The sequence below is a fragment of the Solanum tuberosum genome, unplaced genomic scaffold (genome assembly GCF_000226075.1).
Source record: "Solanum tuberosum cultivar DM 1-3 516 R44 unplaced genomic scaffold, SolTub_3.0 scf00106, whole genome shotgun sequence".
Taxonomy (NCBI): Eukaryota; Viridiplantae; Streptophyta; class Magnoliopsida; order Solanales; family Solanaceae; genus Solanum; species Solanum tuberosum.
This window is the reverse complement of record NW_006239032.1, coordinates 1,154,430-1,170,957: the sequence shown is the minus strand read 5'-3', so window position 1 is coordinate 1,170,957 and position 16,528 is coordinate 1,154,430. Positions and strand designations below refer to the sequence as shown.

Here is a 16,528-nt window from a genome sequence, read left to right as displayed (position 1 = left end):
CTTTGGTGGCGATAAAAGTAGCCACAAAAGCCCAGAATATCGCTAGTAAAGATTTTCGTTGATTTTAGCATTAGATTATGATTTTATGTTTTTTTTCTTCATTGTTTTAAAAAAATTACATATGACACTGATCAAGGAGGAGTTTGAAGATATCATATGTTTTATTTTTATGTCATACGTAAATGCATAAAATGTACAATAATGCATTGCGTAGTAGAAAAATTGAGTCGAGAAGTAATTTTGGTGTTGTTCGTAATAACATTGGATGTTTTTTAATATTGATAGTACATGCTATTGATTTTAGAAGATTAGGTTGTAACCGAAAATCAATTATCATATTTTTTTGTTGAAAAAATTGTTTTTACTGGCGAATGGCTATTGCAACTTTAGTCACCGCTAAAAATCACTCAAAAAATTTTGGGGGCAATATTTTGGGAAGTTTTGCCGACTTTTATCGCCGCTAAAGATTTAGTTTTTTATGGTGAATCCTAGTTGGCAACGCTTAGGTGGAGGGATTAGTCTCATGTGGCTTGCCCGTAACTAAAAAATTAGGTTGTTAACTCTTAAGGGTATTTATGTTTTCTTAGGATAACGGTGGAGGCATTTTTGATCCAAAAATATAACGAATGGTATAAATGATCTATTTTACATAGTTCAAGAGTAATTTTAATCATTTTCCGAAAAAAGAAATTAAGACTGGAAACCATGTTTGATCTTTCAATTTGCTCAAGAATCAAAATTCAGGTGAAGGGAATGCCAAATACAAATTCAAATTTCAAAAATTCAAATTTTCAACTTTTAATTTTATTATCTATGACAAAATGGAAAAGCGAATTCAGGTAAAGCATGAGTCTTTTTTTTGCAAAATTTAAATGATGAATCTTTTTAACAAAATATAAACTTATGAATCAAGTTTTACATTTAAAAAAAATGGAAAATCACAATTTGAGATTTGAAATCCTACTCTTTGAAAAAATTGGTATATGAAATTAATGTTGAAATTTTATGCAATTTTTATAGAAAAGATTAGTAATTTCAAATTAAAATTTGAAAATGAGTCTCAAATAGTAAAATTCTGTGGTCAAATGCCTAGAAAATAGAGTAGACAAAACTAGATTCATATGATCTTTACCAAGAACTCAGCAAAAATGAATGTGGACGTCTTTTCAGCTTTCATTTCACGTATATATAATAAAATAATAACATGATTTTACACTTACATTAGTCAAGAATAGATAAAAACATTTTTCAAAAATCAAATATGAGTTCTTTCAAGCACAAAATTCTTTACTTCGCATTCATCTTTTTACTTAATCTTGTTACAATAAAGAGTTCTCCGTTGCCTACAAAACTTGAATCTTATTGGTGGACGCCTAGATTTGAAGTCCATATCAACAACACCCTCCCTACTAATTCAAATCCTCTAAAACTTCGTTGTAAATCTGCAGATGATGATCTTGGTGATAGAGTGCTCTATACAAATCAAGAGATGGAATTTCATTTTAATGAACATTTTTTGGGCGGAACACTATACTTTTGTCATTTTTATTGGGACTCTAAAAATACGAGTCATGATATTTTTAATGATAAAATAGCTGATAAATGTGGTTTGGAAAGTAAGAGTTATTCATTTACTTTTATCTATGGATGCTATTGGAAGATACAAGAGGATGGCTTTTATTTTAACTCTCAGGAATTACCACAACCTGATAAACAATATACAAAAATATATGGGTGGTGATGACAAGTAAAATGTAGTGCATCATCTACTTCAATATCGATACACAAATAAATGCAAGAAAGAAGTGAAAGGATTTGCGATACTATTTCTCGATTCCTTTTTGACTATATAATCACCTTTGTTTTAAATTTAGCGATATTTCAAAATTATGATAGCTCCGCCTTCTCTCTAATATATTTATTTTATTTTATACTCGAAGATTTCATAGCTTAGTAGCAAATGTCTCATATATATAAGTGGGAAAATGAAAAAAGAAAGTTTTACGTGTGTCAAGAAACTTTATCTAGTACAACAATAAAGTCATAATGTTTTTTTGTCAATATGTAACGATAACTGAATTTTTCCTACTATGACAAATGGACAATAGAGTCATTTGAATAGGTAGATTGAGATTGACCAATCTTAAATATGTCATTACAAATTGACAATATTAGAGTTTGTAATATATATTACTATATATAATAATAAATATATAATAAGTGGGAATATCTACTTCTTAGCACATGACAAGTGTTGGATGATATGTGCTTGATAGTGTTGTACATTCTTCTTTTATGATTGTACCTTTAAAATTTATATATTGGACAATTTAACACCATTAATTACCTACTACTTTATTAGCTAAAAAGTTTGACCTCATTTGGGCCCATTTATTATTTATATGATTTCAATTTTCAATATATATTGTCTATCTAATTCTTTTTTTCAACCTTTTAATTTAAACTTCTTGAAATTTAATTACCTATTTATTACTCTCTCTATGCACTTTTAATTGTTATGATTTCCTTTTTTAGAGTCAAACTATAAGAATTTTAACTAATATTTTACAATGTGTTTTTTCATCATATTCATAGGCAAAAAATTACAATTTATAGTACTTTTTGTATAGATTTTGCATATTTTTTTTTTTTTTAAAATATCGAATTAATACAATCTGATTTAACTTTGAAAATTAGTCAAATGGACTTTCAAAAAAGCGCAACATGACAAATACAAGTGGACGGAGAGAGTATATTTAACCTACAAAATATATTAGAGGTACAACTTTTTAAAAAAAATAAACTTTTATTGCGTTGACTCTTGAAATCTTATCATTGTCATATGAATTTGAACAAATTATATATTATTAAAAGTTACATAAAAGATGCTATAAATCACAATAATTAGCAATTAAAAATATTTTAAAATCATATAAGAAATTTGGTTGACTAATTGGAATAGAGTAAGTAACATGTACTATTTGAAAATAACGTCAAAATTTCTATAATTCACAAAAAATTAACAACTGAAAATATTTATGATTATTCACGTGAATTGAAACATGATTAACCTATATTATTCAAAACTAACGCAAGAATACTATAAATCACAACAATTTAATAACTTCAAATATATTTTTAAGAAAACATATAAAAAATCGACTGATCTTCAAATTCCATTTATATCACATAAATTAAAACAAAAAAAATAATATTTATTGGGCCCGTGCTGGCACGGGAACCAAATATCTATATATATGTGTCACAAATGGAAAAGTCTCAATCAAGGAAGCAACATATATCATTTACAAATGACTTAAAAAGCATTAAAAATTACAATAATTACCAATTTAAAATATTTAAAAGCTATATAATACAATACGTTGACTCTCAGAATTCTATCAGGCTCACATATATTGGGACAGAAAAAATAACACATATCATTTTAAAATTACCAAAAAAGTATTATAAATAATAATAATTAACAACTTAAAATATCTGAAAGACATTTTAAAAGTACGTTATTTGAAGTTACATAAAAATATTATAAATCACAATAATTAATAACTTAAAACATTTTTTTTTAAAATATGAAAATTTGGATGACTCTCCAAATTTCATTTGTGTCACATAAATTGAGACAACAAAAATAACATATATTGGGTCCATTTTAATTCATTTGTCTTATTTTTATATTTAAAAATTGCGTAAAAATACTATAAATCATGATAATTGACAACATAAAATATTTCAAAAATGTTGTATGTGAGTAGTCTTATTATGCCTTAAATAGCGTCAAAGAAAGTACAGGTTTGTGATAAAAAAAACTTATTCCTTTATCCACGCAAACAATCGCTTCAAAAACTCGATTATTAGCCCCAAAACATCCATTTATAGCACGGGCCACATTATCTAGTATATATATATATATATATTATATATGAAGTGACTGTCATATAACGGAAGACGTTAAATATCAAAAGTCTTGGTATTTAAAACTTAGAATTTAGATGAATATGTTTGTTAAAAAAAAATATGGACATTCAAAATAGTCATTATGCGACAGGCAAAGCAGAATCATTTGACAGTATCAATAGGTTCAACAAGATCCAATAAAACCATAAAGAAGGTATGAATTATCAAGTGTTGTTGGATAGGTTTGAAGAGGAAGACAAGAGAAAATTACTCAAGTTACTTTGATGGGCAATCAATTCTTTTTTAATGCATGCTTTGTAATAGAAAGTTTGAGGTTGATAACTCAACTTTCTTGTTGATTGGCATATTTTTACATTATTTAAGCATCCTCATTTGTAATATCATCATGGAGTGTATTACAAACTCTGTGGTGATCAGAAAATACTTAATTCTATCTAGTTCTTATTTTCTTCATGCTTGTTAGGTAGCAGAAGTTAGGTATTTTATTAGGATTAGTAAGGTAAGACATAGTCCCCCTTGCTTGTACTTATCCCTATTGATATTTTTTTTATGTTTTAAAAAAAAAGTTAAACTTCAAAAAAAAAGAGTCATTATTCTAAGTTCTAACTCTATAATTTTTATGCAAATTTTACAGAAAAATATCAATTTCAAATAAAAACATGAAAATGAGTCTCAAATCCTATGATCAAAAAGTAAATGGAGTAGACAAAATTAGATTTATGTGACCAAATTCATCAGCAAAAATTAATGTGGTCGGATTTTGAGTTTTCTTTTTCAGGGTATATATAATTAGTCAATAAGAAGATACAATCATTTCAAGAATCAAATATGAATTCTTTCAAGAACAAAATTCTTTTTTTTCTCATTCATCTTTGTACTTAATTTTGTTACTATAAAAAGTCTTCGTTGACTTCGAGACTTGGATCTTATTGGTGGACACCTAGATTTGAAGTCCATATTATCAAACACCATTCCAACTAATTCCAATCCTCTAAAATTTCATTATAAATTTGTAGACGATGATTTTGGTAATAAAGTACTCCACCCAAATGAAGAGTTCAAATTTCATATAAATGAACATCTTTTTGGCGGAACATTATACTTCTGTCATTTTTATTGGAACTCTTATGATACGAGTCATGGTATTTTTATTGATAAAATAGCTGATAAATGCGGTCTAGAAAGAACGAGTTATTTGGTTTCTTTTATGCATAGATGCTATTGGAACTTGGAAGGTACAAGAGGATGGCTTCTATTTCAACTCCCAGGAATTACCAAGACCTAATGCACAATATGAAAAGTCATATGAGTGGTGGCAAAAATAAAATGTAGTGCATCTAGTTCGACATCGATTAAGAAATAAATGCAAGAAAAAAGTGAAAAGACTAGCTATACTATTTCTCGATTCCTTTTTATCTGTATAAATCACCTTTGTTTTAAATTTAGCAAGATTCAATATGTGGATTTTATTGTTCAAAGAGTTCATAGTTTAGTAGCAAATGTCACATATACAAGGGGAAAAATGACAGAAAATTTTTACATGTGGTCAAGGAACTTTATCTAGTACAAAAACTTAAATGGAGAATAAAAAGGCAAACATGGCCATGCAAAGACAGAGGATAGACCTGTGTAGATTCTCATCGAGCACCCTAGACACGTTGAGTGTTTTGATGTTTCATATGTAGACTATAGTTCCCGGAAAAGGTTGTTCAGTACCCAAACAAGGCCGGAATGGGGATGACCTCTTTCACTTGTAGTAAAACTTAATCTGCAAAAGGAAATAAACTTTAGAGCAACCGTTGCAATGCATTCGAGTCATTGTTGAGAGCACCAGTTGAATTACTTATTCCTATCTGGTCAGTCTGTGCATAAAAATAACTTCAAAAAACAAGTAAATTTTCTCATTTCTGAAGTAGAGACTTACTTAAGTCCTGAATAGTCGTCTGCACCTCACTAGCTCTAATGTTTCAAGAGAAGTAAGATTTCCAAATCTATCAGGAAGAGTTTTGATTCCAAAATCATTTATTCCGATTTCTGTTAGGGAAGAAAGTTGCATAACCTGATAGGGCAGAGAATCCCATTGCCTATTCCCATACACCTCTAATTTAGGAAGGGACGATAGCCGCTGAATGCCATTAAATATCAATTGGAATGCCTCAAAATCCACCGTCTCTGAGAAAGGTCCAATGCACAATTCCTGTAATCCAGTGAGACGGTGAAGACCCTGTGCAGGTACACTATCCAATTTGAGGCATTTTGATATATTCAAATATGAGAGTGAAGGCATTTCCCACACATGTAAAGGGAAGGAAACTAAGTTGTTACATTTGTTGACCTTCAAAGATTCCAAAGACCGACAACGCTCTAGCATTTCACTTGGTAAACTGGTTAAGGCATCACAATTGGACAACTCAAGACTTTGGAGCGAAGTAAAATGATTCTCTCCACTGGGAACAGGAAAGGAACTGAAATTGTTGCAGCGCTCAATCCTTAAGCTCTTAAGAGAACGGAGATTGTATAAACTTTGTGGCAATTCGCGAAACTCTCGGCAATTTAAGACCAGTAGATGTTCAAGAGAAACATTGTTACGTAGCATCTCATCTGGAAAACAAGTGAGCTCTTTCACATCATCCACAATAAGATCTACGAGAGATGTCAAGTTGCTGCACAAGTTCAACAACGGCATTTCACTGTTAACTCTTTCAATCGCTACTTCATGCAGGATTTCAAATTGATTTGGAGTACTTTTTAACAGTGGACATCTACTAATCCTCAACTTCTTCAGTACTATAGTAAGATGTATTCGTTTGGGGAATGAAAAGCTTGGAAAACTAAAAGGAGAAATAGAGGCTAACACAAGTCCTGAATTTTCATGAACCCAACGTTAATAACTAAAATATGAGAAATGTTGGACCACTGGGAGTTTCGGCCACTCCTATTATTGATAGAACTTAATTCTAACTGAGCACAGCCTTTAATTCCCAGGTACCGCAATTTGGTGAGGCATCACATGGAATATCTGGATGGCAGATGCTCTAGTTTTCCACACTTCGATGAAAATAACTGTTGCAAATTAAAGAAACAAGGTTCACGGGCCCATCCAACATAGCTTAATCCTAGCAATCGACAGTCCTTGATCTTCAGATAATGTAATTTGGGCATGGCATCTAAAAGTCCAGATGGTGTAGCCATTTGCAGCTCACTAGCATTAATGTTTCAAGAGAAGAACCTCAATTCCAAATTCAATTATCTGATTCCCATCGATGCTTAATTCACGCAGCATTTCAAATTGATTCGGTATACTTTTTAACAGTGGACAGTTAATAATCCTCAACTTCTCCAGCCCAGGAAACATTCTTACTCCAACTCTGTCGCTACCATCATTTCCTGTTGATAACAACTGCACTTCCTTCCACTCAGTAAGTCTAGGCATATTCCACAATACTAGTTCTTTGAGTAACGGGAACACTTGGATATTGGTGTTATTATTGCTTGATCCATTATTGTCAACTTCAACACCATAAAATGTAGGTCCAATACATTCCAACTCATGGAATCCTATCAGCTCAAGATGCCGAAGTAGTTTAAGTTGGCCAAGCGATGGAATTTCCTTGCACTTTCTGCAACCACTTAATTTCAACTCGACCAAATTTGGTAACAATTCTTCACTGAACCATGACGGAAATCTAGTCCCCAAATAGTTCACTACCACTAAATTTTTCAAGTTAGTATGCGGTTGAAGACCATCCAAAACATACTCATCATTGACCTCATAGTCTTCTGATTCATCATGGGACCATAAATATGCCAACTTGGAGATATTTGGTTTCTCCCATAGACATGCTTTTACAGCTTCTTCTCTATTACAGACCAATTGAAGATCTCTAATCATCAATTCACCTCTAAGGTTCTTCAAACAACCTAATTCTTCTATTCGACGACCTTTCTCTGAACCTACCTTGAAAAACTGTAGTGTTTGAAGACAAGTCAATTGTCCTATCTTAAGTGGCATCTGAAAGTTCTGATTGCCGAAACACCATTTTCTAGAGTCTGATCTGAAATCATTGCTGTAATATATGTGTCTCAAACTTATCATATTCGCCATTTCATCTGGAAGCTCCTCTAGTAAAAAGCAGTTACTTACCCTAAATGTTTGCAAATTGTAGAGCTTGCAAATGGAGTTAGGCAAGGCTTTGATATTAGTATTGGAGAGATCAAGATATCTCAAGTATATTAGTTTGCCAATTGAGGCTGTCAACCCCTTGATGCCTGACCTGGAAAAATTTAGAACTCTCAAGAACTGAAAGCTCAATAGAACATCTTTGGATATATTGTTTCTCGAGAACAATGTGCATATACGTCCTGGCTCATTTATCATATCAATTTGATCACTTGGTGAGTCCCATCCAAAGTATCGGGCTTGAGAAAGATTTTCTCCTCCAATACTCTTTTGATCAAATAGTTTAGATTTTAAAATATCTCCAGCCAAATCATGCACAAGATCATGCATCTTACAGTATCTTATATTGTTGTGCTCATCTAGCTCAACATCTTGCAGCAAGGAATATTGCAACAAAAGTTGAAAATACTTGTTCCCAACGTCTTCCATCACAGGAGTCTCTTGACATGGACGAAGAAATCCTTCCGCCATCCAGAGTTGGATTAGTTGGTCCTTTCCAAACACAAAATCTTTTGGAAACATTGCAAAGTAGGCAAAGCATTTTTTCAGATGTGGAAATGGTAAATAATCATAGCTAAGTTTTAGGATTTTCCTTAAGCTATTTTCCCCATTATCATTTTCACCCGCAATAAGGGGGTTGCCATCAAGAATTGCCTGCCATTCATGTCTTTCCTTGTTGCGTAAAAGGCCTCCCAACACACTTGCAGCCAACGGTAGACCTTGACATATTTCAACAATCCTGCTTTCCATGCTCACCATTTCTTCTGGAACCTCCCCATCAACAAAAGCTCTTTGTTTGAAAATGGACCAACAATGATCTTCTGTTAACTTTCCCAACACACGAACATCTACCGCTACAGTGGATGCCACTTGTTTCATGCGAGTAGTCACGAGAATGCAATTTCCTCTAGAAGTGTTTACTCCTCTCAAGCTATCCACAAACTCATCCCATACCGGAAGGTCAACACGCCACAAATCATCTAAGACAAGCAAATACCGTTTTCCACCTAGTTCATCTCGGAGTTTCTTGACTATTATATCCCTGGTCTGGACCTCAAGTTTCCTCTCTGTCAATGATTGGAGGATCTGTTCAAGAAAGCTCTTAGTCTCTGACATTTCAGGTAGACACAACCACACTCTCTTCTCAAAATGTTTTTCGATCTCTTCATCATTGAAAATTCTCTTAGCTACAGTAGTTTTCCCTAAACCTCCCATCCCCACTACGGGAATGGTGCACAGAACAACTTCGTCTCTCATGTTCAACATCTTCTCCTTTATTTCAGCAACATCGTTGTCTCTACCAACGACATCCGAAGCAACTACTAAGGAATCTGTTTCTCGAAACGGTAGTATTTGCTGAGACGAAACTATTAGTGATTGGAGACCGAGGTCTTTGGCTAACTGATTGATAACCCTCAACTCTTCATTGATGTTTTTGATTTTTCGAGACATTTTACTCTTAAAAGCTGTATGAGAAATGAAATCACTGACCTTTCTCATTGGGCTATTTCGGATCTGCATCACTTGTGTTTTGAGAGATTCATATGTGAATTCGTCAAAAACATTTTCAGCATTTTCAGCAACTATCTCAAGCATTTTCACCCATTTTTCCACAGCGTGATCGTCAACTTGTCGTCTTTCAGCATCATTAATGAAAGCTTGAATGATAGATACATTTTGTGTGAGCATTCTGAGATGTTTGTTGCAGTCCCTTGAGCTACTGACTTTCTCAATAGTGAGAGAAAGCAGTTTCTCAAGCACAACTTGAACTGTAGCACCAATTACTGGATCTGCCATTGTTGGGTTTGCTTCTAGTTCTAGGCTCAGTCGACTTCTTCCTTCTTTACCAGAGTCAAAATTTCTCTCTTTCTTTTTCTTTTGTTATCATTCGATACAATATCAATTTGTTTTCATGTGCTATGACTTATGAGTCTTCTGATTCTCTCTCCGCGTTAATTAATTTTGAAATTTGATGAATACTCTCTTTGGTTCAAAAAGTCAAAAGTCTTTCTTTTGAAAGAAGGGAGTACTCTATTTCTTCGAGAAAATGCTATAAATAATTTCTTATTTACAGATTTTAAATGGTTTATATTTAAAAATAATTTATCAAGTTTGATCCATTTTATATATATATTCTTGGGAAAAGGGTCTATATACCCTCTCAACTTTCTCATTTGAAGCTGATATGCCCTCGTTATGAAAGTGACTCATATATACCCTTACCGTTATACAAACGGCTCACATATATCCCTACCATTACAAAATGAGATCACATATACCCTTCATTTAACAAAAGTGAAAAAGTTAGTTCTAAATTTATATTTTTTACTTCTTTTATTATAATTATTTGAGTTTCTTATTCTTATTTTATTTTTTTCTTTCATTTCTTAGTGTAAAGAAAAATAGTTAAAACTATTTTTTTGTGGCTATATTATAATATAAAACTATTTTTTTTTGTTTATATTGTAATTTAATTTTTGTATTTGAAGAAAAAAAATTGGTCATCTTTACAAGAATGTTAGTGAAACATAAATAAATTTGACCATCAAAATAATAAATCTAAATTAGTCATTGAAACAAAAAAAAAAGTTTAAAAAAAATAATATATGTTTGAGGAGGATTAAATATACTCATATGGGATTATATATATATATTTTTAAAATATTAAAAAATTAAACTGAAATTAATTTTTTTCATTTCCGTTAGAGGAAAAGGGTATATGTGAGCTATTTGTATATAAGTAGGGGTTGAGTTACTTTCATAACGAGAGTATATCAACTCTAAATGACAAAGTTGAGGGTATATCAGACCCTTTTCCCTATATTCTTTAAATATTCAATTATCTAATTTACATCGATGCTTAATTCACACAGCATTTCAAGTTGATTCGGAATACTTTTTAACAATGGACAGTTAATAATCCTCAACTTCTCCAGTCTGGGAAACATTCTTACTCCAACTCTGTCTCTATCATGATTTCTTGTTGGTAACAATTGCACTTCCTTCTACTCAGTAAGGCTAGGCTTATTCCACAATACTAGTTCATTGAGTAACGGAAACACTTGGGTATTGGTGTTATTGTTTCTTGATCCATTATTGTCAACTTCAACACCATAAAATGAATACATATCTATCATTATTCTGATGCACATCTACTGCTTAATCTAATAAGCTAAACTTAATTTTTCTTGATCATAGTCTCAAACCAACAAAATATATGTATGTATACCAACAACAACATATTAGTGAAATTCCACAAGTGGGGTCTGGGTAGATATATATAGCAACAAGATATATACTCACTTCTTTATTTTGCATAATACAAATACAATTATCTGCATGAGCAAGTAATGCAATTTCAATTATTGTATGGTACCTAACAGTTTTAGTTTGAAATTTCATAAAATCATGCTATAGTTACACAATAGTGGAAGTTATGCTGATGATGATACCGCAATGGGGCTTCGGACCATATGGACTCCATCACTCCATGTGTACCAACCAAAGGAAAACTCATTTCTACTTACAATACTACTTTGCGCTGTAACTGTTATGTTGAAGCTGTGTTTCTCTGCCAATTTGCTGAAGCGTAAGGTTTTGGGAACAATATCAACAACATATCCAGGAGGTGATCTCACAGCTAAAACGTAAGTCGAATTATCTTTTCCAACATTTGTAACAACTCTTGTGACAGTCATGCTGGATCCTCTCATGTTTGCAATTGCAAGTGATGGATAGTTAAGGTTACTCGCGGCAGGTACTTTCTTAGGACAATTGTACGACGAATCTAGGCGTATGTTTTGACTACAGAGATAGAGAAGATAATCAGTGTACGTAGCATCATAAATGAGTCCAGGATCTACTGCTCTTGATGGCCTGAAATGTCCTGCTCCGTATTCAAAGGGGTTTCCATCATTACCAGTGGCATTTGTGATTGGCCTACCAACCACATTATTGGTTGTTGCTGCAGTAAGAATTAACAACTGTCTGTTAGAAATTCTGTAAGAAAATTTAACTAGGAGTTCAATTTGTTGAAGAGAAACAGAATTACATGTGGTCATTAGAGCAGATCTGATTGCAGCACTACTCCAATCTGGATGAAATGATTTTAAGAGTGCAATTACAGCAGAAACATGTGGGCAAGACATGGATGTTCCAGATTGCATGTTGTACTTAACAACACGACGATCTTCTGGTATTTTCAGGGGAGATGATGCCTCGCTCCACGCTGCTAGTATGTTAAATCCAGGAGCAGTTATATCCGGCTGCAATTTAATGTAAAAGTATTCTTCAGAAAAAGTTCAACTTCTATACACCAACCAACCGACAATAAATTACTCATTTTGTGGCACTAATATGTATTACCTTGAGAATGTTAGGGTCGATAACATTTGGTCCTTTGGAACTGAAATGAGCCATGACGGGTGCTGGCTTAGTACCTATCAATGTCTTCCCTGGAAGAAGTGTTGCCATTGGATTTTTTTCGGATCGTATATACATCAGGATTGTATTTAGGCCATCTAAATAAGCAACTGTTGTGGGATTCAGAAAAGGGGTGACTTGTATCTCATTCTCATTAAATGGATTTCCTAAAATAGCTGCAACACCTCCAGCTCTATTCACTTCCATTGATGCCTGTCTATTACTCCTACTATATATTTATGCAGAGGACAACTTTTCCTCTCACAAGATCTCTTGATAGTGTACCAGGAAGACATTTTCTGGATATGCAAAAATCAACAATGAAATCATCATCGATCTCTATATTTACTAGTACTTTCCACCCTCAACTAATATTTACACTGATTATTGTCCTTTATATATTTCAAAGGAGATGGATGAAAAGGGTAAGAACAGTGACAAAAAAAATGGATAAAGTTGTCTTATGAACATAATGGCCCTAACTGAATGATCGATTTGACGAAGATTTCCATGTAGATCTATGAAAAGTCGAACCAAATGGGAGTCCTAGGTATAGGCAAGGGTGGGAGGGATGAGAGAGCAAGTTGACGTGGGGGGCAAAGGCAAGAACAATTTCAGGCATGATTATCTTATGACAAGGGTCATTTTCTATGAGAATTGCTTTCTTTATTTTTATATTTTAGAAAAAATTACTACAACATGAAATAATAATAATAATAACAAAGTATAATATCATTATATCAATAATAATTAAAAAAGAAGAAGAAGAAGATCTATAGCAAAAATACCTTTAACACAATAAGAATCAAATTTAACACTAGCTAGGGGCATGTTTAGGGGTTCTTTAATTCCAACTTTCTATATGACACGTTTAAAACTTCAAGATTAAAGGGTATTTGATATATTTGACATATCTTTAATTTAAGACCACAAGATTCAAAAGTTTTTGTTACTTTTCTTAACTCTGTCAAGTCAAAAATATGACAACCGATTGAATTGAAACGAAGGGATTATTCAGAAACATTCCACATATGCATATTTAATACAAACAAGATCTGTAAGGATGTTTTATATATATATATATATATATATTTTAATTTAAGATCAAAAGATTCAAAAATATTTTATATTTTTTGAACTCCATGCTACAATAAACTAAGACACATACAATGACGCAGAGGAAGTACTATTTAAGAAATAAAAAAACTACAATAGAATGGAATTTACCCTGTTGTTTTACTTGTTGTAGTTCCTGTAATTTCTACATCTCCTGCATAAACCAATGGATGCAACTTCCTCCTCATTATTGGAGTCACTGTTTCTCCCTATATATTGATAAATTAAACAAAAAAAAAAGAGTCAAAACAACTTTAAAAGCAATTCTTATATAGATGTTAAATATCCCATTTAGAGGAAAACAATTCTTATACAGTATATGTTTTGTCTAACATCTTGTATATTTTTCTCACTATGTGAGCTATTTGTGTAACAGTTGAGTATATATGAGCATGTTTCATAATGAGGGTATATCAACTCTAAGTAACAAAGTTGAGACTTGAGAGGTATATCATGCCTTTTTCCCCTTATTTAAACTCGGATGATTTACAAGTGAATCTGAATATGTTCTTACCTCAACGATGATTCCATTTCCGAGCATAATTGGAGATGAAAAAACTCGATCGATACTACTAGCACCAACTGTGATGATCCATGGTGCTACATTTCCAACAGTAGATGGTGTTGGGCCACTATTGCCAGCACTACAAGCTACTACAATATTTCTCTTTACAGCATTCAAAGATCCAATTGCAATAGAATTCTGTTTGTAATATGTTTTTATAGGTAGAGACCCTAGAGAAATACTAAGTACATGAACTCCATTAGCTATGGCATCATCAAAAGCAGCAAGAATGTCATCTGAAAAGCATGCAGTTCCCTGAGCTAAGGTCTTATTTGGAACTGGCCAACATACTTTATAGATTGCGAGACGAACATTTGGTGCACCTCCAGTAGCTGTACCCATTGCAAATCCACCAATTGCTGATGCATTTGCAACTCTTCGACCACCCACTGTGGCTGCAACATGAGTACCATGACCGTTTACATCTCTAGGTGATCGAAAGTCCCTTGTCTTGTTAAGAGGACCATAGTGTGCTTCGTAACCTTTTAAATAGTATTGTGCTCCAATTAATTTCCTTTCAAAACACAACAACAACAACATAAAAGAACATAAGTGTTACCTTGTTGACTGTCAGTATATATAAGTTAAATTGAAAGCGAAAATAAGGGATGAAATTAAATCATTTCAACCTGTTGCAATGAGAGGCGTTGAAGGCAACACCTTCTTGGCAAGTTCCATTCCATGACTTTGGAACTGGTCCCATTCCTTTATCATTGAAACTTGAAGATTCTGGCCACACCCCTGTAAAAAATAAAGATGAAGAGTAAGCGTGTAACTGACTTTTCGGGACAAGTTCAGGGAGGATTTATGTCTTTTCCCACTGAATAATACCATACATAATACACGGACTATTTCTCTTGATTCACCCTACCAAACGACCCCCTAAAATGGGACAGAGGGAGTATATTAAAATGTTTTTAAAAAAAAAAACAAAAAGAGAAAAGCTCTTACCAGTGTCTATAACCCCAACAATGATATCTTCTCCATAATTTCCATTTTGTGGCAATTCTTCTCCAGCATTTATCAGTGAAGTTCCTTCCAGTAAGCTCACAAAGTCCCATGATCTTGTAGTATGAGGCTTTATTGTATCAGGATCACTGTGAAATACTGATATTACACCTTCCATACCTGTTTTAAAAATAAAAATAAGAATCACACTGATCAGAAACAAAAGCAAGTAACCAACACAATGGCTTGAGACGTAATAATTAAGCAATTCACTGCCAACCATAAAATTAAAAAAAAAACGTGTTTGATCATAAAAGAATCAGGCTCACACGTGATCACATGTTGAGACATAATATAATTTAAGTTACATCAGCTTACTGTCTCAAACAACTTAAACTATAACTTCATATGTCATACCTGATATCATATAAGCTTCTTGTGGTGTTAACAAAGCGGAGAAGCCATTGATAACGTTCTTATAGCTTTGAACAAGCGATGTTCTTGTTAGGATTTGAAACTTTTAGAGAAGAAAATAAGGTTCAGCAGCAGAAACTTTCATTCATCTTTTGTTTTTGAAAACATACACACATATATCTACATAAGCTTTTCCAAAGTTAGTAGAGGACCATACATATCCAACCACTATTGACTTTCTTACAAAACATATTCCATAAAACAAGGACTACCTTTCCTTTACATACTTAACATAATATTTAAGAAAATAACAATTAAACAAAAGACATCTAGAAATATCTCATTTTCTAACACTCCTCCTTGAGATTTTTCTTGGATACTCCCAACTTAGCCCTTAGAACTTCAAATTTCCCCTTAGGAAGAGCCTTGGTCATGATGTCTGCAATCTGCTGATCTGAGCTGCAATGAACAAGCTGAACTTCGCCATCCTTCTCTGCTTGCCTGATAGCGTGAAACTTCACATTTATATGCTTGCTACGACCATGTTGCACTGGATTTTTGGCCATAGATATTGCTGACTTGTTGTCAACCTTAATGACAGTAGCTTCAATGTCATTTTGCTCCAGATCACGTAGAATCTTTCTTAACCATAAAGCCTGATTAGTTGCACCAGCAGCTGCGATGTATTCTGCTTCTGCAGAAGATTGAGCTACCACTTCTTGCTTCTTTGAATTCCATGAGAACATGCCTGAACCAAGTGTAAAAGCATATCCAGAAGTGCTTTTCATATCATCAACGCTTCCTGCCCAATCACTATCTGAATAACCCATCAGTTGCCCTTGCTCTTCCCTTTTAAACCAAATACCATAATCAGCAGTTCCTTTGATATATCTCAACGTTCGTTTAGCAACACCAAGATGAACTTGACTTGGAGCTTGCATAAACCT

General features: G+C 33.0%; 1 protein-coding gene and 1 pseudogene across 1 annotated transcript; both read right to left on the bottom strand.

Annotated features, from left to right (window-relative positions):
- Positions 1-5,366: 5,366 nt before the first annotated feature.
- On the bottom strand, positions 5,367-10,058 carry LOC107060967 (putative disease resistance protein RGA4). The gene is made up of 2 exons (XM_015309594.1): positions 5,861-10,058; positions 5,367-5,704 (listed from the first exon to the last, which is right to left on the bottom strand). The coding sequence occupies exon 1, from the start codon at positions 9,911-9,913 to the stop codon at positions 7,145-7,147; it is 2,769 nt and encodes a 922-aa protein (XP_015165080.1). The 5' UTR covers positions 9,914-10,058; the 3' UTR covers positions 5,367-5,704; positions 5,861-7,144.
- Positions 10,059-11,397: 1,339 nt separating this feature from the next.
- The window catches only part of LOC102585490 (subtilisin-like protease SBT1.7), a 10,465-nt pseudogene continuing 5,334 nt past the window's right edge, over positions 11,398-16,528 (bottom strand).